Raw genomic sequence first — 24,766 nt, 5'->3', positions numbered from 1 at the left:
GGCCATGGTATCTCGAATCCCCCAAACGCCGCAAAATGGCCTAAATGGCGCAAGTAAAATGCTTCACAAAACACCGTGTCGCGCTTTGAAAATGGATACTTTTTCGTCATAGAATAAAATCTGTTGCAGTCGGTACCGGATTCGCGAGGAACTTTGCTCTTCGTCCGCTTCTGAGTCGTAGTCATCTGGATCGCTGTTGATTAAATCGTTTTCCGCTGTCCCCGCGTCGTCGTCATCGGTATCGTCCGTGTCGTGATTATGCACTGGGCCGACCCAGTCTTCTTCTTCGTCATCAGAGTGTGGCGGGGAATGGTCCGCTGTGGGATTATCGTCGAAGTCGAGGGGATTGTCATCACTTCTGGCTTCGAGGATCTGGTAGCATTTCGTGTGGAGACCGATGTATGCGATTTTGAGATCTGGGCGGATACTGACGATGTCCAGAACTTGGAGCGCAAGCTCTTTCAGATCGCGATGGACTGTGTGGTGGATATGCGGTAGATATAAGGCTCGAAGCTGGGGCATACTAGGCAGCCTTTGCAGGAAGTAATGCTGCGAGATCAATGATTAGCGAGATTTTAATAGAATATGAATGTAAGCTTACCCAGTCCCGGTAATGCATCGCCATTCCCAATTCCTTGAGCTGCAACATCTTTCCACTGGTGACAAATCCTATCATCTCATGGGTGAGCATCCACTTGTGCGATCGCGAGCTAGCGGGGTTTGTGCGATCGGTAGCATCTATGAGAACTTTGCACAGGCTCTGTCGGTGCCTCCGCAGGATATGGCGGTAGATGGCGTCGATCTGTACGTTCGATTCGTGGCCTGGAGCTTCGTGTAGAAACACACTCTCCAACGTGTTTGGGGCCAACGCATCCTTGATGAAGAGCATGAGATATGGCGAAACAGTGTCCGTGCGAAGATGTTTCAGGTTCAGCGAGAAGTCTGATGAAGGTATACTCTCGCGATGCCCTGCCGAAGAATTACGTTTTGCCGGCATCACTGGGGGAGCATATTTCCGCCGCAGCGCCCTCCAAAGCTTTTCATTGTCCTCACAGCGCATTATGGTAAGGGTTGTTAAGCGAGTCCAGTCAATGGCCGGCAGTAAAGTCGAGATGGACAGAGGAACACGCTCGAGCTCAAGGACATTTAGATTGAGCATCTCAGAGTCGTGCTTGGGAGGAGGGACAGGCGAGCGGTCACTTCGATTTGATATTCCAGAGCTTGTTGACATCTTCTTTTCTTGCGATGGACTGGGAGGCGGCGGCTCAGTGCTGGATTGTCTTTCTTCGCCGTTCTCGGTGATATCAGTTGATTTGAGACCGACCGTTGCCGAGCCTTCTGGAGGAGACGAATCCTCCTCTAGGGATGTGATTACAGCACTGTCCTCAGTCTTCGGCTGCATCTCTCGAGTCAGGATTCCCAGGACGCCATTAACTCTTGGCCAGCTCAAAGCACCTTCGGCGTCTTTCCCGCAAAGCAACCAAGGCTTCATGTAAGCTTGATTTGCAATGCCAATTCGAAGCTCTGTCAGACAATGACGCGATTTTTCAATGAGTAGTGCCAGTTCCTCCACATAAGCGGGCTCATCAATGTCAAGAACAGCCACGCTTTTGAGTGGAGGTAACACAGATAATGAAGGATGTTCCACGTGTTTGTATTTGTGAAAAAGCCTCGTTGCTGCGGCCGATGAACTGCGCAAAGCATTCTCCGAATTATCATGCCAACGGACCCAGATTCGCTCCAGTCGACATTCATGGCCAGGCCGGTCTGCCAGTGATGCAAGCGCCAGCCAAATCTCACGAACCACACCGGTCGGCATGTCCCATACGAAAGCTTCGAGGTTCACCATCCGCGCGACTGCCAAGGCGACCAAGGTTCCTAGCATCTTGCCCACCTCTTTGGTCACTGAGTACTCCTGTACCCAGCTAATTGGACCGTTTCCAATGGAAAAAGTGCGGGTGTATTGAGCATAGTGGTTGCCTCTTCGCGACCGGAACCTTGCGCCCTTGCCTTCCAGTCTGGTTTCCGGTCCATGATGAGGCTGCTCGCAGCCACAGCTTTGACAGCTCTGGGATATGCCTTTCTGGAGTAGGGGTAGTCGATTAAACACATCCTCGCCCATGACCAAGGTAGACAACCCATATGAAAGCGCATCGACTCCCGAGTAATCGTCAGTTGGCGGATTCAGTGATTCAGGCCAGACAATGTCGAAGCGCGCATACATATGCGGGATGGCTAGGGAATGGAGAGCCGAGCAAGTTAGGGCGAGCGAGGTCAGGTCATTTGTATGCGTGACCTATTTGCGACATTGTAAGCTATCTGCTGATAGTCAGGGGAAAAGAACTGGTATTACCTCTTTGATAATCTCCTTCAAGACATCCAAGGGCAGATCTAACAGCTGTAGTGGCTGTGCCTTTTCTTTGGGTTGCGGTGGGGTCTGACTGGGGCGGGGAGTTATTGGGGTTTCCTGCTCGGAAGCTTGGTTCACACCCTCTTGCTCCAAGCGCAACTTGCCCAGTGCCATCGTGAGGGTCTTCTTAGTACCAGCTTCGAGTTCCATGGAAGCGGTGCTCTGGCTGGAAGCAAAGTCCTCCTCATCGGATGACATTGCCAGATCGGCACTTGGCTTATCAGCCCAATCTAAGGTGGCGCCCGCCATCCTAGCTTGATCTCGCGACGATATGAAATCAAAATGTAAGGACGAGGAACATCTCCAGCTATCTAGGTAGAAGCTGAAGAGGTGCCTTGAATCGATTTGTTCGGAACAAAGAGAAGCAGTGACAAGCTGAGAATCTGGGGAAGTGAGCTCTGGTCACCTGGAGTGTTACGTAATCATTATGGAGCACGGGTGGGTCTGGGTGGACCTCTGCAGATCGGAAGTATACGAAGTACAGGCTGGTAGCTCGACGGAGTACGGAGTACACTTGTACAAGTTAGAGCATACAGGGGCTAACAATAGTCCATAGCCGGTAGCTTCCAATCTTGCTGTGGCACAGGATTTGTTTCGAAGGTTCGTGCTGCACTGGAATAATTGCATCCTGCAACGATAAACCCTAGGTAGCTCTGGAAGAACATCATTCAATGTTAATCACGAAGATATGAATTAAATTTTGATCTAAAACTGCAGAAACATCAGGTTACACTAAGAGTAAATAAGTCAGTCTATGGGAGGTGGTTCACAATTGTACCTCCAAAACAAGCGACATCGACATCCTAATCCCCTACTCTTCCCAGACGCTCTAGATTAAGAGCCGCACTAATACAAGCCAGGTGGCTGAATGCTTGTGGGCTGTTACCCATTTGCTCACCAGAAATAGCAACCTCTTCAGAGAACATTCCCAAGTGATTGGCGTAGGACAAGATATTGTCAAAGTGTGAAAGCGTAAGCTTCCAAATGTTTGGAATGGGCACATCATACTTCGCAGCCTAGATGTACACAACAGTCTTTGAGTCAGTAAGAGTCAAGCGAATTGAGAAGGTAAACCTACACGAGCCATAGCTTCAACGAGCCAGAATGTGACCATGATGAAAGCACCTTCACCCCCTCCCACGCCTGTGTAACGGAAGAAAATTAGCAATGATTCTGGTAAAGAAAATCAAGGATACAGGAAATTTCCTACCATCGTTTGCTCTCACATGGTCATAACGGAAAACCATCTTAGCACTGGACAGTCCCTCCTTTTCGGGGCTTTCCAGGATCCTCTTGAGCGTGCTGATGAACCGCGGATCATTCGGCGGGACAAAGAACACCAGCGGTGCGATCAAGATGGAAGCGTCGAGGACGTCACGGCTCTCGTAGCTCTGGCAGAAATGGCCACGTTCCTCATTGTATCCCTTGCTCATGATCTCATCATACATCTCATCCCGAATCCTGATCCAGTCGAAACGGTCCGGACACGGCAGACTGGCGCGCTTTTCGGCAAGGCGAATGCCACGATCCAGAGCAACCCACATCATGATCTTTGAATAGATGAAGTTTTGGATTTGACCACGGGACTCCCAGATGGACATGTCCTTCTCATGTCGAACACTGATGACATAGTTCACCATGCGCCGGATGGAGTTCCACTGGTCGTAGGTGATGGGATTTCCATGCTTGTTGTACAGGTAAATACTGTCTAACAATTCACCGTAGATGTCCAGCTGCGTGTGGAAGACAGCAGCGTTGCCGATGCGAACGGGCTTGCTACCCTTCCATCCATCGAGGTGGTCAAGTTCCACCTCGGGAATATCGCACTCACCCCGAATAGTGAACATCAACGGCAGGAAGGGCCTCTTGTGATTAGGGTCGACTTCCTGGGCTGCATGCGGGAGGATCCGATCGAAGATGAAGTTGACGTACGCTTCCGCCTCCTGGCTGTAGCCCATTTTGAGGAAGACGTACAGCGTGAAGGCTGTGTCACGCACCCAGGAGTATCGATAGTCCCAGTTTCTCGAACCGCCCACATTCTCAGGGAGCGAGAAGGTTGGTGCTGCGACAATAGCACCCGTTGGTTTGTAGGTCAGCAGCTTGAGAATGAGAAGACTGCGCTCGACTGTCTCGCGGTAGTGCCCACGGAAAGCACACTTGCGAGTCCAGTTGGTCCAATAGTCAGAGGTTTGCTCCTCCATCTTCCAGAGGTAAGCAGCCATGGTGGCCGAGCTGGGAACTGACTTCTCTGGGCTGTGCAGCACCAGGTTCACAGTCTGGCCCTCCGACAGGCGAATCCAAGCGACCAGCCCGCGGCCTTTCATGCCCACACGATCCTCCAGTTTGAAAGAGGCGCTGGGGAAGCCAAGCTTTTCTGGCTCCCGTGAATCGGCGAAGATCTCGACCTGCAGTCTTTCCGTCTCACTCTCGAAGTGGATCGTCTGAAGCCGATTCTTGGACAGATCATTCTCCAACTTCGCACGGGTGTTGTGCGAGTCTCGGGCGTAGTTGAAAGCCGGGAACAACTCAATTTGCAACTCCATCGATCCACGGCTGCACTCCAATTTTCTGATCAGGCCTGAGTGTTGCAAGCCCGACTTGAAGCGGTTGCTCCCCGGTTCGTTGCAGGGACAGTACCCCGACAGTATGCGGGCCGATTGGGCGCCTTTCTTCGGGGTAACCGGAAAGTAGTCCAGCATGGCCACAACGCCATCCTCATTGGTCCATCGGGTCTCGAGTAGGTTGGAGTACGGAAGATATCGCTGCTTGCTGTGGGCATCAATGACTGTCTTGTACGGGGCCACCGAGAAGTAGCCGCCTTTCTTGTCATCCAACAAGCGACAGAAGACTGTGGGCGAGTCGAAGACTGGCCAGCACATGTAGTCCAGACTACCGGCCTTGCTGACCAGGGCACAGGTGTGCATGTCTCCGATCAAACCATAGTCTTCAATGGCATTGTACGCGGGTTCGGTCATGACGACAGTCCACGAGAGCAATCGGAAGTAAGCCAATCCCTGATGAGGGCACGAAGAAGCTGAGATAGAATCGGATACTACTCTGCAGCACAGATCAATGACCAAGGTGAAGGAAAGAGGTCAATATAAGAGAGAGAGAGAGAGAGAGAGAGAAGAATGCAATGCTCCTGGAGTACTCCTCATCCGCATCGTCCGACCAATGTCTTCGGAACTCATGGGAGCCACGACATGATGATGGTGCTGTCTGAGGTCATGGCTATGCCGGGTTAGGGCTTACCCCCAAGCAAGGTAAGCTGAGGCTCGGCGATCACTGATAGCGATGAATTCATCTCTGCTTGTTTCTTGCTTGAACAGGATCAGTATTCAGATACATGATACATCTCCTGGTTAGCCATGCGCCTCAGTTGGTTCTTAGCAAGGCCAACATCGCCCATTCATGACAACGAACCTCACCCGGAAGTCACAGTCCGCCAATAGAGCATTGGAACCAAGAAACCAAGCATTGCTCTTAATTCGACTTAGGGCATAGGGGCATTTTTCATGTTGACCCCGGATCGACCGGAGGGTGGAGCGGAAAAAGCCCAGTGGAACCAGTCAGCGTCAGAGAAGACACCAGTGACCGCTCTGAACAGGAGAAAGTGTTTCATCCAATCTTTGATCTCTGATCATCTCGTACTCGTTCCTTTTTTGTCCTTTCTGATCCGTATTTTTTCCCTTTTTTCCCTTTTTTTGATTCGATTTTCAGTCACTCCCTTGGGTCCTTCCCCTCCCTGTTTTTTATTTTCTTTGTCAGCATTTCGGGCCCTGGAGCTTCAGCTTTGGCTGTCGTGTGACACCTCGTTCTTCCAACACCCTCATGGGGCACTCATATTTCGTCTTCACCGCTCCTTTCTTTTCAAAAATTAATTCGTCCTAATCGCTCCCAAGATGGGGCCCTCCGGCAATCACCATCGTCGGCGTAGCTCCATGCTAACCGGGGCAGGGCGATCACAAACCCCGGCAGAGCGGAGAGACGAAGGTTGGTCGCATGCAGACGGTGCCAACAAACGCGAAGAACAAGAGCCTTTGACCGCAGAGGACACCGATGCGTCCGAACTTTCTTCCGCCGCCGAGAGCCTGGAGTTGGACCCGATCAGTTCGGATGACGATCAATATGACGAGGAGACTGGTCTCACAACAAGCCAACGGCGTCAGCGACGTCGACGGCGCAGACAGCGCCGCAAGCTGGATGCTCGAATCGCGGATGTGAAGGGTCAAGGAAACATTCGCGAGATCCTGTCCGATCGCAATGTGGTCAAGAGGCTACTCATCAATGGCGCATTGATCTTGATGTGGTACTTGTTCTCCTTATCCATTTCAATAGTAAGTGTCGCCTCCCACCTTTCGAGGGGTTCATATCGAAAATACTAACTCATTTTGCCTTTCCAGTATAACAAATGGATGTTCTCTGAGAGCGATGTCGTCTTTCCTTTCCCTCTTTTCACAACGAGCTTACACATGCTTGTCCAATTCTCTCTTGCCTCATTAATACTATGGTTATTCCCATCGCTTCGTCCGCGACAACCGACCGGGTCTGCGACCACCTCCCCCATCGATGGCCCCGAGGAGCCACAACCTCTCATATCTAAATTCTTTTACTTGACTCGCCTCGTCCCGTGCGGTGCCGCTACCTCACTCGACATTGGCCTTGGAAACATGTCCCTGAAGTTTATATCTCTCACTTTCTTGACCATGTGCAAATCGTCCGCTTTGGCCTTTGTACTCTTGTTTGCCTTCCTTTTCCGCCTCGAGTCTCCATCGATGAAACTCATCATCATTATCGCCACAATGACCATAGGAGTGGTGATGATGGTCGCTGGAGAGACTGCTTTCAATGCGCTGGGCTTCACACTAGTCATTGCATCTGCGTTCTTTTCCGGCTTCAGATGGGGCTTGACCCAGATCCTCCTACTCCGCCATCCGGCGACTTCGAATCCGTTCTCTACTCTTTTCTTACTTACGCCCATCATGTTCGTTTCTCTTATCCTCATTGCGCTCTCTGTGGAGGGCCCCCACGAGATTTACAACGGATATCTCGCACTGGCTAGCGTGCATGGTGACGTAATGGGCGCTTTCCTCCTCGTTTTCCCTGGAGTTCTAGCATTCTGCATGATTTCTTCCGAGTTTGCGCTCCTAAAGCGCTCCTCCGTCGTCACTTTGAGTATCTGCGGTATATTCAAGGAAGTTGTGACGATTAGCGCAGCCGGTATCATCTTCCACGACAAGCTCACTGCGGTTAACCTCACCGGTTTGGTTGTCACCATCAGCAGTATCGCAGCATACAACTACATGAAAATTGCAGGGATGCAAACTGAGCCGAAGGAAGAAGAGTGGAGCCGCGAGTCGAGTCCGTTGTCCGATACCGAAGGTGAGGGCGAGTACAGCGGTGGTGAGTGGGGTGATTATCGACAAGTTGCACCCCAAGACTCGCACATAGTCAGCCCGACCCCTAACACGCATTCCTTCGAGGCATCACCAGCCGGCGACCAACGCCGTTCATTCCGAGTCCGCGCGAGCGGTTCCAGACCTGGCCTCTCGGTTTCCACCACAATTCCCGAGGACGATGGACCAGACCCGCCCATCAAATCCGCTCCCCCAACCGTCACAACCATGGCTGAGGCTGGATATCCCCAGCTTCTTCCGTCTACCCGCGAAGCATCACCCGGCATACAATCGAACGCCTCTGCTTCGCCCACTCGAAACCAACATTTTACCTAGCACTAGCATATTGCATCCTCGCCTCTCCTTGATTTACCTATACTGTAAATGTGGTGGTGTTTTATACCTGTCTACCATGTCGGGTCTGTGACCTATTAGAAGAAAGCAGCGATTGGAACATCATGTCTACTTATATGAATTGGTCATGTTCTGGAATGGCCAGGATACGACGTTCTGTTTGCATGAAGGAGGCTTCTCTTTTGGCTTTTGCTTAACTGATACCATCAATTGATTCTCTTTTTCTCATTACACACACTGACCAGTTCGTAAAAGATGTAGCACTCTAATTTTACAATTAATTGATACACAAAACCATGCAGTGGCATGATTTAGTCTTTCTTCCCATCACCCTTCATCATATCCATGAGACTTTTCTGTCCCTTCGCCTTTCCAGGCCCTTTGGCCTTCTTCTTTTCCTCCGCCTCAACCTTCCTCTCATGCTGATCCTGAAGTCTTTCCCGCTCACCCCGGCCCTCCTCCGAGAGCTTCTTTTCAAGGGTCTTGAACTCCTCACCCTCAGGATCCATCCCAATCAACGACTCAAGCAATTTAATCTCACGTGCCCAAACACCCGGATCAGCAACAGTCGCCGCAGCAGGCTTTTTGCCCTTCTTCGGCTTCGCCGACTCGCTCTCACTCCCCTCCTCATCCTTAACAGGAACCCGATCAATAGGCGTTTCAAGCACCATCGGTAGATCCTCGAACCGTGGCTCATTCATGACATTGTGGAAAGCACGTAGTCCAAGGAAACCCGTGCCGATATTGGCGTGCAAATCACGCTTACTTCCACGCGGTGCCTTGGAGTCATTCAAGTGCAAAGCTCGGAGGAACTTGATCCCGATCAGCTCGTCGAACTCGGTTAGGAAGGCTTTGAAGCCTTCTGGAGAGGATAGATCGTAGCCTGCGGCGAAGCTGTGGCAGGTGTCGATGCAAATGCCGATGCGGGAGTGGTGTTCGGTCGGGATCAGAGCGAGTAGATCGCGGAACTCTGATAGTGCACCGCCAATTGTGTTACCGTGGCCACACATTGTCTCCAGAACAGGAATGACAGTCTTGGTTTCAGTAATAGCTTGCGTGAGCATCTCTGCGAGCCGAGCGAGTGCTTCTGGCAGTGGTGTTTGGTTGGTGCTTCCTGGGCTTTTGATGGTTCAGTATTGGGTCAATGTGGCTGAGGTTAGTCCACTTACTGGAAGTTGTAGAGTTTGATTCCCAGCGCCTCGCATCGACGGAGGTCATCTAGGAAGGATGTGTATGCTTGCTTGGACTTGGCTTTGTCGCTTTGGGCCAAGTTGACAAGGTAGGAGCCATGGGGAAGAACGTGCCTGATTCATAATTGTGAGTATTTTGTGCAATTGGACAGAAACTGGCTAGGTTACTTTGATGCATCATAGCCTTTCTCCGCGCAAAGCTTATGGAATTGATCTCGATGTTCGTCTTGAAGGGCAGGGTTGTCCCATTTCCGCTGTGACTTCAAGAACAAGGCAAAAGCATTCCCTCTAGTGGTACATTAGGCATTTGGCCAGTTCGGTGGCGGTTTTGGAGATCTTACCCAATCTGCTCACTGTTGTGAATGGAGTTGAAAACACCTGGTTTTGATTGAGTTATTGATACATAGACGAAGCTGTCTTCTGAACTGACCTTTGGCTGCACTAACGTGAGCGCCAACAAACATACGCAGCCCTTTGGTTCGTGGTGCCAAAGGCGTAGCTTCGGCCTCTTGGTCTTTCTTGGTCTTCCTAGCCTTCTTTGGCTTAGGGTCTTCCTTGGCCTCTTTCTTGATGGGAGACTTCTTCTGCGGGGTCTTTGAAGTAGGCTTATTTTCTTTCTCTTCTTTTTTCGGAGCCGCAGTGATCTCGGTCTCTGATTCTTCGGCCTCTGAATCGGATTGCTCCTTCAGACTAACAGTTGCCTTCTGACGCTTGGATCGTCTTGCTGGCGAAAGCTCGGATGTCCCATTGCTGATATTGCGCTTGTGGGTTCCCTTAGACTCCGAGTCCTCGCGCGCTGGCGGCTCGGGGAATTGGCAGCACATATCACTGGCTGGTTTCAATGTCGAGTATCTTCGACTCAAAGTGGGTCGCAGAGATGACTTCTGGTGCCAAGCCTGTAGAACAGGGATGTATTGCGTCTTCAAGAAATTGTAAGGATGTAAATGTCCTCCAATGAACTGAATCCAATATCTCTTCATTCAATCGCTGGTTAGACACGGAGAGTGGTCATTGAACGCAAGGAAGACGTCCAACCACGTGACGATCGCCGGGGCAACGATAATATTTATCGATAACACTCCCTTCCCCTCCACACTGCCCTTTTTTCGACCTTTTGGCTTCACAGTCAGATTTTAATACACCCTGACCATGGCTTCCGAGGAGGTGGTCGACTTCGATATCATCGAGGCACAAAAGGAAAATGTTCAGTCACTCCCAGGTGGCCGATCAGCTCGAGAGCTCGCTCGGATCTTTTCAGGTGGGAGCAACACAAGTGACAAGATCCCCTCGCCGTCACCAAACGGAACACGAACCATCAACGATGCCATGCGTCAAGAATATGAGAGCGAATTGGAGTCAATAGGAGAATCGGACGACCCTCTCGATGTTTACGACCGTTATGTCAAATGGACCCTCAACGCATACCCCTCCGCACAAGCAACTCCTGAATCCGGCCTGCTCCCATTGTTAGAACGAGCAACGAAATCATTCCTCTCGTCATCACACTACAGAAACGATCCTCGGTATTTGCGTCTATGGCTCCACTACATTCGACTATTTTCCGATGCCCCCCGTGAGACATTCGCTTTCCTTGCACGTCACAAAATTGGTGAAAGCCTGGCACTGTTCTACGAAGAATTTGCTGGGTGGCTAGAGGGCGCAGGGCGCTGGTCTCAGGCCGATGAAGTTTACAGACTTGGCATAGACCGCGAGGCCCGACCGGTAGAGAGACTCGCACGCAAATACAGTGAATTCCAACAGCGATACGATCAACGACAACAAGATACCGGACCATCCTCGCCCGCTTTACCGAAGGTGCGAGCTGCATTGGGTGTCAAGGTGGATCCGTTTGCTCCCTCGGATACTTCTGATCCCCAAGCCTCAAGGCCAACCCCTCCAGCAAGCGCTGCCCCGAAGACAAAATCTGGAAAGCCAAAGATGGCTATTTTCTCAGATGCCGACTCGGCTGCACCAGGCCCCGCGACTGGTGGTGCGACAAAAGGATGGGACAGCATCGGGTCAATTCGTGATCGCAAGAAGGAGAACACGGTGGAGGCCAAGCCATGGGCCGGAGAGACTTTGAAGGCTGGCAAAAAAGCGGCGCCTGTTCAAAAGATGGCTATCTTTAGGGATCAGGTGAGTTTCCAATCCGGGACACCCTCTCCCTCTTCAGACCTCCATATATTTACGATCACAGGACTAATTGATGGCATGAACCTATGGTGTTTTATTATGTATGCAGTCAAATCCAGATCTTCCTTCCAAAGAACCAATGCAACCGAAAGAAGTACCTGAGCACCATGTAAGGGAGGCTGTGAACCCACGGACGGGCCGTCGAGAACGCGTCTTCGTCGATCTGGAATCGGTATATCCCGACCGATCGAACCCTGCACACGAGATGAGCTTTGAAGAGCTCAGGGCTATCAAGCGTGGATGGATGGACAAGGATTGGCGGAAACAGAAGCAGCCCCTGCAGCAGATTTCTGGTAATGCTGCTGGCTCGGAATCTTTGCCAGACCATCTCGCCGAAAATCTAACTATAGACACACGCCACCAATACCATGGTCAAGACGAAGACCATGGAGGGCAACCCAGCAAATCGCATCGCACCAAGTCCAAGGGGGAATCGTCGCAGACACAAACAAGTGAGTCGCCAGACTTTTGAGCTCCTTAGTACAAGCTTTACTCATACTCCATGCAGTCAAAATGAACTTCGACTCCCCGACCAAGAAGAAAGTTCGACGAAAGAGCACTCGGGAACCAACAATGACTATGCACACTCGTGCGGCGACAGATGAGATTTACGGCATCTTCAACCAGCCATTGAAGGTAGAAACCGAAGAGGACGGTGACAGCTTCTGCGAGAGCGATTATGAGGATGACGATGCTGCCAGCACTTGCGACAGTACCGGCACTGGACATCACTCAGCGGCCTCAAGTGATTTCGACGATGAAGAGACTCAGACGTTCCACAAATCTTACGATGATACCGATTATGCCAATACTACCCGGGCTGAAAGCATTGACGGTGATGAAGGCGAGTGGACCGAGTTCAACCCTGACCGTGATATTCCAGACATTGAAGACGCAGAAGCCACCTCGTACTCGGTGACTGAGGAGCAGGCGGAAAGTCCCACGGTTGGAACACCAGACAGGAAGGGCTTCATGCCAGAAATGCCCGAGGACTATGCTCCTCCATGGGGAACTTATCGTGATCCCGCGGTGATGGCTCAGAACCGTTTGCCTTTCATGACGCCAATTGTTGAACGAACCGAATGCTCCATTCCATCCATGACGGCCGCTCGAAATAGCGTTTATAACGCGAAGACACCGTCTAAGCCCCGATCGCCAGCTGGTGATCTTTTGCTCGATAGCCCGTTGGGGGAAAGCACGCCATACCGAGACCTCACTGTCGGATCTACTGCCGATGTGCCGTTCAGTCCAACGGCCTTCAAGGCGCTCGCGCCCAAACTGCGGAGGCGCGAAGCTATCATCAGAGACTCGCAGTGCAACCCAACAGACAAAGGCATTCGGAACACCATCCTTAACTCTTTGGAGCCACCGCTTGCTGCATACACCGGCTATAATGAGCATGTCGAAGACAGCAACTATGCTTCAATGATCCATAAATTTGTCAAGACCCACACTAGACGATCCAAAGGTGCCGACGACAACGCATTCGATACTCCAATCCTCGAATTCCCGGGTGCGGAACGAAGCTACATCATTAGACGTGAGCTTGGAGCGGGAGCGTACGCCCCAGTCTATCTGGCCGAGAGTGTGGACAGCCTTGAATCATATAACTCCGACTCTGACGATGATTCAACTCCTACTGGAAGAGATTCGCTCAAGCCACCAAATGCTTACGACACACCTCGCTTCCATTTCGAAGCTGTCAAGGTCGAGAATGGACCTTCGAGCGCGTGGGAATTCTATATGATCCGCACAGCGTACGAGCGTCTCCGACATACCGTTGATTCTAGAGTTACAGACAGCATCGTCCGTGCACACGAGCTTCACGTACATCAACGAGAAAGCTTCTTAGTCGAGGACTACCGGGGACAAGGTACCTTGCTCGACCTTGTCAATATCGTCCGCAACGAATCCCTCAACTCCAATCCTACCGCTGAAGGGGGCCTCGAAGAAGTTCTGGCAATGTTCTTCTCTGTTGAACTCTTCCGCACCGTGGAAGCCCTCCACGCGAATGGCGTCCTCCACGGTGATATCAAAGCCGACAACTGTCTTGTTCGTCTCGACGAGCCGAGCAACGAACCCCCCGCCAAAGCCCTCTCTCTTCTCGACCTCGGCACCGACGAATCCCCTTCAGACCCCCGCGAAAGCATCCACTACGCCCCAAGTGGCTCTCACGGCTGGCAACAGAAAGGACTCGCTCTCATCGACTTCGGTCGCGGAATCGACATGCAAGCCTTCTCGCCCACCGTCCAATTCCTCGCCGACTGGGAAAAGGTCACACACGAATGTAACGAAATCTGTGAAAAACGCCCTTGGACCTATCAAATCGATCTATACGGTATCGCCGGCGTCATCCACGTCCTTCTATTCGGCAAATACGTCGAATCCACCCCCGTGAACGACGAAAACGCCTCTGCCGGATCTCCTCGCACATATCGCATCCGCGAATCACTCAAACGATACTGGGACCGCGATCTCTGGGCCGGCGTTTTCGATCTCCTCCTCAACCCCGCTGCCGAACGCTGGCAGAGTATCGAGCGAGATAATGGCGCGGATCCCTCTGCCACTTTCCTTCCTGTCGTGCATTCAATGCGTCAGGTTCGTCAAGGCATGGAGGAGTGGCTTCTTGACCATGCTGAGAAGAAGGGTCTTGCGCTGCAGTTGAGGAAAATCGAGGCTTTGCTTGCGGACCGCAAAAAGAAGTTGGAGAAGTGATTGATTGGGATTGGGTCGTTCTGTTTCGCACATTTGTCTATACTCTATACCCCTCGTGTTTCTTATGTTCTTTGTTTTGGGCTTGAACGTCTGGTATGACTCGTCTCTCCTATTTTGTCAATATCTTTTTGATCTGTAGATAATACCTAATGATCATTCTTCTTTCGGCTGCAGTCTTTGTTGTAGGAGCCTATGGTTCGTGGTTGCTTCTCATCTTACCGGCATGGTCCTAGAAATCGTCTTGCTGACGTACGAAGACAAGTGCCACTGAAGACCGGTAATAATCAGGCGAGTGAATGTACGAATCTAGCAAGTTGGGACGAAAGGAGAAGAGGAGAGTAATCGATTGGCAGATTCATGGAATGAAAAGCCATTCCTCCAAGGACAGAAGCCTCTTGGAAGGAAAAAAAAAGGGTAAGATAAAAGCAGCCAAACTCTCGCAGCTCCAGATAAACAAGATCTCGACCAGGCTCAGAAAGACAGACATCCATACGTAGAAACGCAGAAGAGTAAAGAATAGAAAAAAGCAAATAAGATTTCAGAAAAATAACATTGCTTCCAGATGCAAGCCCAATAAATTTCGCCACGGGAATCATGAAGCAGAATCAGTGCACGAAGGAAGGAAGAAAAAAAAAGATCATATAGTGAATGCGAGGATTCGGGTTCCGAGATGCGAATTAGGAGGAAAGGGTTTGAGAAACTGGCAAATGTAAAACACCTCGCTTGCGTATCGAGCGTCGTTCAGTCGCGATTTTAACGCGTTCGTTTCGTATCGGTTCGTCTATGGTTTGCATGTATCATTGCACATTCGCTTTTTGGGGGTGGCCGTCCATACTGAGTGACGAGGGTCAATATGGAGGCAGGGTCGTTTGTGACGGGTTGTTCGATAGGTTAACTTCGACTAGTCGGTGTTCTTCTCTGGGAGGGTGTTGAGAACCCTGGTCATGAAGAGAGGAAGACGACTAGTCGAGGGATGAGAAAGAAAATTGAAGAAGAAATGGTAGAGAGTGTGGGTCGCAAGTAGCGAGTTGGTTGTCAGATAGGGATTTCGAGAAATTTCTTGAATCTTTTTTTGGGATTTGCGTTTTTCGGGGTGTTGATAGTCCCACAGAAGAAAAGGAAAAGGGTTTGAGTGAATGAAGTGGTGAACCCGCATCGAAGGCAGTGCGATCGAAGGGCTGGATTGCACCAGATAATGTAGTTGCCAGTGAGAACTGGGCGGTTTCGAAACAGAACGTCGCACAAGGTCAGTGGAAGACACACAATCAAAGAAGCCGTGAGTCTGCCGACCGAGTGGAGAACCCATCACATTTTTTTGGTCGTTTGTCTTTGGTGTTTCGATATCAAAGTGAAGAAAACTGAGACATATCATTACAGTCGTTGAAGAGATGAAGATGCGGGGGCTGTCGTAAGAATAAATGCTGTTGTCGGTATCTCGTTCAAATCATCATGCAAAAGGGGAAAATCTCGCAAATAAATCGACGCCGCTGGAGAACGGATACTCGGGAATTGGACAGCAAAAGCACAATCTAGTTGCGCGTGAAAGGCATATTCAATATTTGCCGGCGAATCCGCTCGGCGTCCGAGATACCATCCTCATGAGAGTTGTAGGGAAGAGGCGGTGCTTTCTCGTGTACCTGAGTCGGAGAGACCTGCATGGGGGAGGTGCCGCCGTGGGACACAGCGAACGATGGGCCGCCGCTGGAGAACGGATCGGCCAGTGCAGGGACGGCGCGTGAAGGTCGGGATGGAGGTTCACGGCGCTTGAATCCCCCTTCAATTCGGAAAGGCGAGCCAAGGCGTTTGATGTTTTCGCCAAGGTCTAGCAGTGGGTTATTCGGCTTGCCGATGGGAGTCTCTTCGGGTTCGATGGGACCCGAGTTGAGTGAAGAGGGCGGAGAGAACAGCTGATCCATGTCGCGTGGATTGACAGCGCTGGTGGTAGCTCCACGGTTGCGGATCCGAACACGACCGTGTCCCATGTTTTGGAACTTGTTGTCACGGACATAGTTCTCAAGACGTTGGTCGACTTCTTCCTCCGATGGATTGATGTTCTTTTGCGGTGTTCTAGCGAAGACATCATCGGGGTTTTGCACAGACTGATCCAAGTACGTGTTACGTCGAGCACGCAGTCCGGGGCCATGGAAGGTTTCGCGTCGATTGTTGATCCCTTGTGTTTGACGGTTTCCTCCCCCAGGGGCCCAGGTATTGTAGACGAAGGGTGATCCCAAACGCGGAATACTGGGAGCTGATTCGACGCGAAGATGATGAACGGGGGTCTTCGCCACAGGTGGCGGAACATTGGCAGGCACTGGGTTGTTGAACCAGTCTGCATCCGACGAGAAGTCTTGTGTGACCTGGGCAAGTGGGTTCGGGTGGGAGCTGACAAGTGAAACGCCAAGATCGCGAGTCGCATAGGCCGAGTTATCGGCGAAGTCATGCACCCGGGTATCCGCGGGAGGCCCGTATATCTCCGTAATCTCCGTCGCAGGCTCGGGGGTACGAGACTGCATAATACGCTGGTAGTGAGGAGAAATAGAGAATTTGCGGCGACAAAGAAGCTTTAGACGTCGTCGCGTCTTAGAGTCGGATTTAGGCCACACTGGCTGGGGGCTTCATTCGAAACTCCCTTGGGGGTGGAAGCTCCGAAGGTATCGGCGGAAGCCATCGACACAGACTGATTGATGCGATTGCGCTTCTTCTCCCAGGTCTTCTTGGCCCGGCGCGCAACACGCGATGTGACTCCCAAAGGAGGAATGCTTCCCGGTGTCATCTTGAATGGGGTCATGGTAGGATCCTGAAGGTAGATTTGGTAGGTATTCCACAAGTGGTTATCCATCTCACGGGTCCAAGAGTTCTGAGCCTTCTTCACAATGGAGTGCTTCTTCTGGGGTCGCGAAGGCGACTCGATTTCGGATTCCTTGGGAATCTCCAAAGGGAAGTACGAGTCAAACAGATCGCTTTCAACACTGGTGCAGCTGCCAATTGAAGGTCGCGAAGCAAAGGTTTCGATAGATTCGACAGAAGAGTTTGACATACTCGAGCAGACCGAGTCCGGGCGCTTGATGGTGTGAGGGCCGGGTGTCTGCTCCCAAGATGGCCATTCGCTTTCGTTGTCGCAAACGTCCAGAGGAGTGCCACGGATCTGCGCGGGCGGTGTCTTGAATTCCATACGTGAGCGAGGAGGCGCCAGGAAGCCTTCATCGTTGGCTGTGTCGCCAAGGTAAGGCGCGTCGAAGTCGAAGTCGCTGTTCAGCTGCGGGACTTCAATTGAAGGCAGCGGAACATCGGAGCCTTGGAACTGGAAGATATCCATATCCACGCGAGCGCAAACATTTGTACCAGCGCGCGCCCGAGTTCGGGGCAGACGGCAGCTGTGGATAGAGTGACGGGGAGGAGGCGGTACACTGATGGTGGTGTTGGGTCGCTCGGGGGTCTTGGGCTCATTGTCGAGGGAAAAGGTGAAATTCTTGGGAAGAGTACGGGACAACTGACGTTGAGCCATACTGGCGATCCGACAGTGTCTGGCAGGGCAGAATGTGGGTCAATGCGACTTCTGGAAGGAGTTCAAGGGCGCGTGTCGGAAGTTTAGATCGGGAGATCGCGAATTGCGAAATTGCGAATTGCGAAGCGCGTAACGCAGGATCGCGTCAGGTTCGTGAGTCGTGAGAGAGAAAAAGGAAAAGATGCAACGAGAGCAAAAGGTAAGCAAAAGAGAAACAAAAGTAAGGAAAAAAAGCTCCCGAGGGTCTCGGAGGTGCGTGATGGGCGTGGAATGCGGCAACTTGGAAATCGAATCACCAGATCACATCTGCGGCTCCATCCCGAGTTCGTATGGAATGGAGTGATGTGAGCCCAACGCCCGGAAAACACAAAAGAAACAGAATCTCCGAGAGAAACCAAACGGAGCGAAATTCGCGATTGTCAGAATGGGTGGGTGGGTAAGAAAGAAGGTAAAAAGGGAAGAGACGGGGGAGAGAAGGTTGGGCGTGGGTGCTGCGGGAGAGGGGGTACTGGGTACCTGGTCGCCCGCTGGTGAACTGCGGTTTGGACACGGTACTCGGTACTTTGTGTACTTCGTACCCACTGCGAAAATCTTAGGGCGCTCCTACGCTAAACTACTCTCTCACTCTTGCGTTACAGGTATTCACGTCTTTTGGTGTATACTAAACAGACTGCTCCATTTGAATAGGTTTGTTTAGATTTTCCTCAAGTCTTGCCTAGATGGAGAAGGCTGGGCATCACCTTACTTCATGCGGTGTCGACTCGAGAGGCAAGGGTACATGAAAGAGTCCAAGTTACCTCGTACTATCTACTCTGTACTTCGTACCTGAGTAAGTACGGAGTACCTTGCTAATACCTGCTTTGGCGCAAACTATCTTCGAAAAGAGGGGGGCTGGTATTCCCAGTTTATTTTTGGGCTTTGAAGTATACTAAGCTCTCAATAGGTTTGATGTATGGTAGATCAGTTCGCGTACCCCGTTCACCTATCCATCTGCAAGGGCTGAAGTGAACATGAAGTCAAAGTATACAATCTGCATGGATTTTCTTCACAGCTACTCCGTACCAAGGTTCCGAGACGCCTCTCGAAAGACTGAAAGGATTTAAGAGCCGAAAGAGATCCTTGGAACGTATTGAATCGGTTTGTTCTCCCCAAAGAGAACCGAGAAAGCCAAATCAGGAACATTTTCATTGTGCGGTCTGGAAGCCCTGGGGCGGGAGATACGCCAAGGGAGACCCATATAACCCCATCTGGTGGAGTTGCGAACTGCGAGAGGCTCGTTGTTCTCCACTGACGCGCTGACGCGCTCGACACGTTGTGGAAATATTACCGTATTTATATCTCTGATTCCGTACACGGGAGGTTCCATGGATACTCGTAGGTACAGGGATAAGCTTATGCTTATTTGAACTGTTCCTCTTACTTACTCAGGCATCGTGAAGGTCGGGGACACTTAACATCATTTTGCGCTTGGAGCGGTATACAGCTGGCAATACTCCACTCTCGAGCCCAATCTGACGGAGGGCAGCTAGATCGGGTTTTGCGAATAGAACATGGGGAGCTTTGGGATTGGCTAAGATGATTGCTTTGGAGGAAATGGCTACCTTCCCACCGTAACTTGGGAATTGACCACTTCCCTGTAACAGCTCTGTTCCGCATCGGCCCATCACCTGGGCACTTTTATGTACGGAGTACTCCGTACACGTACTTCACTTTGTGATTCGCGCACTCCAACACGTGACCGTTCTTGGCACCCCTGCATTCAAAAAAGCCATCGCCGCGCTCTGATTGGTGGATGACTAAGGTGCTTCTATAATCTTGGATGTCTTCTTTTATGCGGTGGTTTCACGAACCTCAACTGTAGCAGCGGGGATGAATTCGCGAAGCGTACTTTCTACCTAGGAGTCAAGATAGGGTCGCCCTCGCTATGAGAAACCCAATTTCTAAGGGCAAAAGACCCCTGGTAACATGGGACTTACTATAAAAATGGTTTCCCACACTAAGTCAATTTTGTTACAGCTCACAGACAAAATGCGATATGTAAGCAACACTTGGACGTGTTGGGAGTACGTTCATGCTCTGTGGTGCCAAAGATCACCTCACTCGAGAGCATACATAGCATACTATCTAAGGATAGGAGTGAGTTCAAACAGCGGGGACCATTCCTACAGGTTGGCTGGTTTCATTCGTTATTTGACCAGTGACCACCCACCTCACAACTCCCCCGGCTGTGTTTCACCATTAGTCCGGGATAGAGGTACTTTATCCACGCAAACACTGAACAAAAGGAGTTTTGGGTCAAGTATCGGATGTGTGCACATGAGTCGTTGCCGCGTGAAGGCTTTGTCTCTACTGCATTCACATCAAGCCCTGTCGGATACAATACCGAGTCAACTTCCGGGTCATATCCGAGGGTAACGAAGAGAACAAGGAGGTAGATAGTGTAAATATCCATAGATGTGGTATCTTGCCGTCAGTCTCACCCCCGCAATATAACGTCGGCCCCACAGTTCCGGACAATATCTGGGGTGAAGTGCTATCTGCAGATTCCAAGCTGCTCCTCGGAACTGTACAATTCTTCTTAACACGTCATGCACAAACTAATACACTATCACATAAGGTGGTGAATTATCTACAAGAAAGAGAGAGAATAGGGATGAGTTGTTCATTGCACGTAGTGAATAACAGACTGCGCTACGAAGAGAGCACAGAAATTACTACGAAACAGTAGATTCAGACTGTAATGGCAAAAGCAGACGGGGGAGGAAGAAGAAGAAGAAGAGGGAGGGGGAGTGCGAGAGCTCAAGATCAGGCCTGTCAAGCAGGCCACCTGACACCAAACCACTTAACATGTGGAGTCAAGTTTTTTCTCAAAAAGGAAACTCAATCACGACTTTGGTCTCCTCGCGACGGTTGAACCGCCGGTAGTACTCAGGCGCATCTTCAATTCCAATGACAGCGCTCACAATAGAGCTTGGGTGTATTTTTCCGGAGGCGAGAAGGTTGAGCATCACAGTGCCGAGATCCAGCGGTGACGAGACACCCCCACGCACCGAGAAATTATTCATGAAAAGAGGCTTGATGTCAATCGTTTGCGCTTGATCTCCAGATCCGTAGACTCCAACCACACCAATGCCTCCCTGTGGGGCAACTACCTGTCCAGCCTCATGTAGCACGATGCTGCTGTTCACGTTGCCCTGCGCGTCTTCGGCCTCAAAACCAACACAGTTGACGACACGCGTAACGCCGGCCGGCTCGAAGCGGCGTAGCGCTTCCACCGGATCTTCCAGCGCAAAGTTAATCGGGATAGCACCGTGAGCGGCAGCCAATTCCAGGCGATCCTGCACATGGTCCACGACGTAGATTTTGGACGCACCGCGCACTCCAGCAGACAGAATAGCCATTTGCCCAACGGGCCCAGCACCGAAGACCGCAACTGTGTCACCTGGGCCCTGGCCGGCAAAGTCAAGCGCTGCCCAGCCTGTGGCAAAAATATCGGACATGAAGAGGTAGTCATGGATGATCGAAATGTTGGTGCTACCGTTGATAGGAACGGGCATAAGTGAGTCGTCCGCATACGGGATACGCGCATATTCGGCTGCATAATAGAGACACCGTTAGTATATACGGTAACAGTAGATATCAATCAAGTAGACCAACTCACCTTGCATGCCTGTAGATGACGCTGCTTCTGCATCAACCGTGGGTCCATATTGGTAATGGCCATCGTCAAATGCGAATGGAATGACAACCCAATCACCCGACTTTAACAACTCCACAGAGTCGCCAACTTCCTCAATAACGCCAATGGCCTCGTGGCCGATCTGTTAGGGATTTTCAGGAGAAGCTGAATTCTCATGGTATCGGTGTAGGTCGCTACCGCATATAGCGGTTGCTGCGATACGCACAACGGCATCGGTTGCATTTATGATGCTGGGCTTGGGCACGTCGATGACAGAAATGTTGAACGCACCAACCAGCGCGACGGCACGCATGATAGAATTCATGGCTGTACAGTGAGGGCCCAGGGGGAACTTAATTCAAGTAGTTTACCCAGCAAAGGATGTGGGAACTTAAGGAGTTTGCGCCATAAGGGACTGTTCTCTTCACGACTATGCACACTAATGCCATTGATACATGATTTTTCAGGCGCCATGCAAATGTACACCTGCAGACGCGTAATGCCGAGCCACGATATTTCAATCTACGGCATAACTATCTATATCATCGAGATATGCTGACACAAGCCGCTTCTAAGGCTCGCTTGACTTGAACCGAAGGAGTAATCCTGGTGAATATCCCTTTCTTGGCATTTACTTCACGCAAGACCAAGGCCTCCTCGCCTTGTGCACCAGTGGCCCGGGAGATCACCAGCAGCCTAATTCAGAGCCTAATTTACGTTTAAAAAAAAAATTCTTCAAAAATTTACTAGACTTCCCATCTAAAGCAATTGAGGCTAACAAAAGTAAAAGGGTGCGGAAGCGGTTTTGGTGATGGTTTTGGGGACTACTGTTTTTGATGTATATTAGATAAACAATTAACAAATTGAAGCTTGAATTATTGGGAATCAATAGATGTTTACTTGTGATTTTACATGGTCGAGAGTACGGAGTATAAATTAGCAGAATCGCAAAACAAAAGGCAATATACTGATGTGTCGTCTGGGTCGCTAGTTTATGCTCTAAATTAATCCGAGCAGTACATTCGTTCCAAGGTTCTCTCTGAAGCTCACAACTCAGAGTCTAGCCTTTTGAATATATTACCGGGTCAAGGCTGTCAAAGGACTTAATGACTCCCTTTCAAAATCGCCACTGGAGAGGTGAACGCTTTGTTTCAGATCACTCGAAACGAACTCCATAAAGCGGGAAAATAAATCCAGGTAACATTCAAGTGCCAGCTTGCCCTGCATACGGAGTACATATCACATTCAGTCAAAGTCCAGCATAATCAATATGCAAGATGCATAATTCGAAGAGAGAACAGCATTTCAATTCATTCCATTCCATTCAAAAAACACTACTCCCCCAAGAAACTCAAATCAACTTCAGGCTGCCGAGACCGGAACAACATCTCAATCGTAGGATCGGTGATAGACTCAGTACCATTCTCAAAGTTCTTAGGTCTTCCATCGCTCTGCAATTTCCAATCATACTTCATCAACAGATGAAGTAGCAGGATCTTGGTCTCATTGGCAGCGAAGAAGCGGCCGGGGCAGGCGTGGACACCGTGGCCGAAAACGAAATGGTCTGTGGTAGTCGTGACAAACTGGTGTCTGTGCTCGTTGCCGGGCTCCTGGCGCTTCTTGAGGAATCGGTAGCCGTCGTAGGTGGCTGCGTTGGGGTAGATCTCGTCGTCCTCGAGGGGTTTGGTGGAGATCGAGATGTTGGCGCCTTTAGGTAGCACGGTGCCGTCTGAGAGAACGATCTTCTGAAGAGTGAAGCGGTTCAAGGAGGCTGTTGCTGCTATTAGTATAGATCGCGTTTACTGGACAGGAAATCGCCACTTACTCAACGATAGTGGGTGGGTCCGTTGCGACTCTTTCATGATGCTGTCCATCAATTTGAGCTTGAGCAAGCTAGTCTTCTTAAGTACCCCATCCTCAGCGGCCACGGCACAAATCTCCTCACGCAGTGGCTGGAAATACTCCGGGTACGCAGCGAGGTCGTACATGATATTGGTCAGCAGGTTGGAGGTGGTATGGATGGCCGCCAGGGCCAATCCGACTTGAGAGCGAGCCTGATCAAAGCCGAAGTTCTGCTGTGCCTCGGCAGTCTCACGGAACCAGTCCAAGGCATCGGTCTTGTGAGGCGGGTCTTCGGCTGGGATCTTTCCTTCCCGAATCAGCGCGCGTCTTTGAATCTCTTTGTTGATGATAGTGTTTGCTTTGGACAGATGACTGCGCAGCTTCTGGGCTGATGGGAGGAACCAATGAACGATTGGGCGCAGGACGGATGGCCAAGTGCGCAGGTCGCGCATAGCTCCGAAGGCGTCAATGGCATAGTTGACTGATACATCGATCCACTCGTCGTCGTGGCAGATTGTCTCTCCGACAAAGACCAGCGAGGAGACGCGGGCAACCATATATGGTATCTTGTGCGCAAAATTATAAGGTGTCCATTCTACATGAGAGGGTGAGTCTGTGACCTCGCAAATGAAACCGTGTTACTTGACTTACCATCGGTGGGTGGCAGTGCCTCTTTCACCGTTGAAGAAGATTCCTTGGAGAGGGGAATGGACAAAGATCCTAGAAGCATGTAATGAGTTGTCTGTTCAACTGTGTTACTTGTGAATGTCGCTATTCATACCAAGGGCTTGGGTCAGCTTGGTGCGAACGACCTCGATGGTGACTTTCAAAGAAGTTCCATTGTGGAACGGCTCGAAGCCAGCAATGCGGTTAGAGAAAAAGGTCTATAGATTTGATCAGCACGTTGATAATTACTCGTGATTTCTATGGTTCTTATCGTACCTTTTTAATAGCGTCGTCGAAACTCAAGTCCGGGTGATTCTTGACCTCATCGATATATTTCGGGTGCAACACAATCATGGGTTGCGTTGACCCCATTATCTGAAAGACATTGGCTCCCTATGGTGCTCGGTCAGTAACCAGACGGAGTAATTGTGTGACTGAAACGGTTCTCTCTTGGTGACCGACCTGTGCAAATCCCTCGGCAATCAAATCACGACATGACTGGGTGAAGCGTGACCGGGCCTTTTTGTTGGTGATCTCCCACCAGGTCTTTCCCACCAAAGGAATCCGGCGATGAGGGATCTCATCCACTATATCATCCCAAATGCTAGTGATGAAGACCGCCACCAAGGCAACACACACGCCTTGTACCACATAGGGGTTGTTGATCAGTTCAGTGAGAACGGCCATGCTGGTTTAGAGAAACGCTAGAAAAGAAACCCCAGGTTTTCCAAAGAATCAACTGACACATGGAGGAGTTGATTATGTATTTATAGCGAGCGAGATTGGCCAGTTAGGCCTTTTGGATTTTTTTCCACC

The 24,766-nt window shown here is 50.7% G+C and overlaps 7 protein-coding genes across 7 annotated transcripts; 2 read left to right on the top strand and 5 right to left on the bottom strand.

Annotated features, from left to right (window-relative positions):
* Positions 1-63: 63 nt before the first annotated feature.
* N7506_003732 (glycoside hydrolase family 15 protein) lies at positions 64-5,385 on the bottom strand (the record flags this gene model as incomplete). The annotated part of the gene is made up of 6 exons (XM_056953027.1): positions 64-549; positions 602-2,296; positions 2,354-2,670; positions 3,237-3,426; positions 3,489-3,553; positions 3,621-5,385. The coding sequence occupies 6 exons, from the start codon at positions 5,383-5,385 to the stop codon at positions 64-66; spliced, it is 4,518 nt and encodes a 1,505-aa protein (XP_056814719.1).
* Positions 5,386-6,312: 927 nt separating this feature from the next.
* On the top strand, positions 6,313-8,142 carry N7506_003731 (putative nucleotide-sugar transporter; the record flags this gene model as incomplete). The annotated part of the gene is made up of 2 exons (XM_056953026.1): positions 6,313-6,747; positions 6,814-8,142. 2 exons carry the CDS (start codon positions 6,313-6,315, stop codon positions 8,140-8,142), a joined length of 1,764 nt encoding a protein of 587 aa, XP_056814718.1.
* Positions 8,143-8,471: 329 nt separating this feature from the next.
* On the bottom strand, positions 8,472-10,174 carry N7506_003730 (DNA-(apurinic or apyrimidinic site) lyase APN1; the record flags this gene model as incomplete). The annotated part of the gene is made up of 5 exons (XM_056953025.1): positions 8,472-9,279; positions 9,330-9,464; positions 9,519-9,638; positions 9,692-9,728; positions 9,781-10,174. The coding sequence occupies 5 exons, from the start codon at positions 10,172-10,174 to the stop codon at positions 8,472-8,474; spliced, it is 1,494 nt and encodes a 497-aa protein (XP_056814717.1).
* A 325-nt stretch (positions 10,175-10,499) lies between these two features.
* N7506_003729 (putative checkpoint protein kinase (SldA)) lies at positions 10,500-14,258 on the top strand (the record flags this gene model as incomplete). The annotated part of the gene is made up of 3 exons (XM_056953024.1): positions 10,500-11,486; positions 11,593-11,995; positions 12,052-14,258. 3 exons carry the CDS (start codon positions 10,500-10,502, stop codon positions 14,256-14,258), a joined length of 3,597 nt encoding a protein of 1,198 aa, XP_056814716.1.
* Positions 14,259-15,787: 1,529 nt separating this feature from the next.
* N7506_003728 (uncharacterized protein) lies at positions 15,788-17,763 on the bottom strand (the record flags this gene model as incomplete). Its single annotated transcript, XM_056953023.1, has 2 exons — positions 15,788-16,864; positions 16,885-17,763. 2 exons carry the CDS (start codon positions 17,761-17,763, stop codon positions 15,788-15,790), a joined length of 1,956 nt encoding a protein of 651 aa, XP_056814715.1.
* Positions 17,764-20,630: 2,867 nt separating this feature from the next.
* N7506_003727 (GroES-like protein) lies at positions 20,631-21,767 on the bottom strand (the record flags this gene model as incomplete). The annotated part of the gene is made up of 3 exons (XM_056953022.1): positions 20,631-21,358; positions 21,425-21,584; positions 21,669-21,767. 3 exons carry the CDS (start codon positions 21,765-21,767, stop codon positions 20,631-20,633), a joined length of 987 nt encoding a protein of 328 aa, XP_056814714.1.
* Positions 21,768-22,776: 1,009 nt separating this feature from the next.
* N7506_003726 (cytochrome P450) lies at positions 22,777-24,637 on the bottom strand (the record flags this gene model as incomplete). Its single annotated transcript, XM_056953021.1, has 6 exons — positions 22,777-23,213; positions 23,268-23,879; positions 23,936-24,004; positions 24,066-24,168; positions 24,227-24,343; positions 24,413-24,637. 6 exons carry the CDS (start codon positions 24,635-24,637, stop codon positions 22,777-22,779), a joined length of 1,563 nt encoding a protein of 520 aa, XP_056814713.1.
* Positions 24,638-24,766: the final 129 nt, after the last annotated feature.

Source organism: Penicillium brevicompactum, assembly GCF_028827555.1.
Source record: "Penicillium brevicompactum strain IBT 35665 chromosome Unknown utg000002l_segment0_segment0, whole genome shotgun sequence".
NCBI lineage: Eukaryota > Fungi > Ascomycota > Eurotiomycetes > Eurotiales > Aspergillaceae > Penicillium > Penicillium brevicompactum.
Note: the sequence above shows the minus strand (reverse complement) of the source record. Positions and strands in the feature narration are given on the sequence as shown.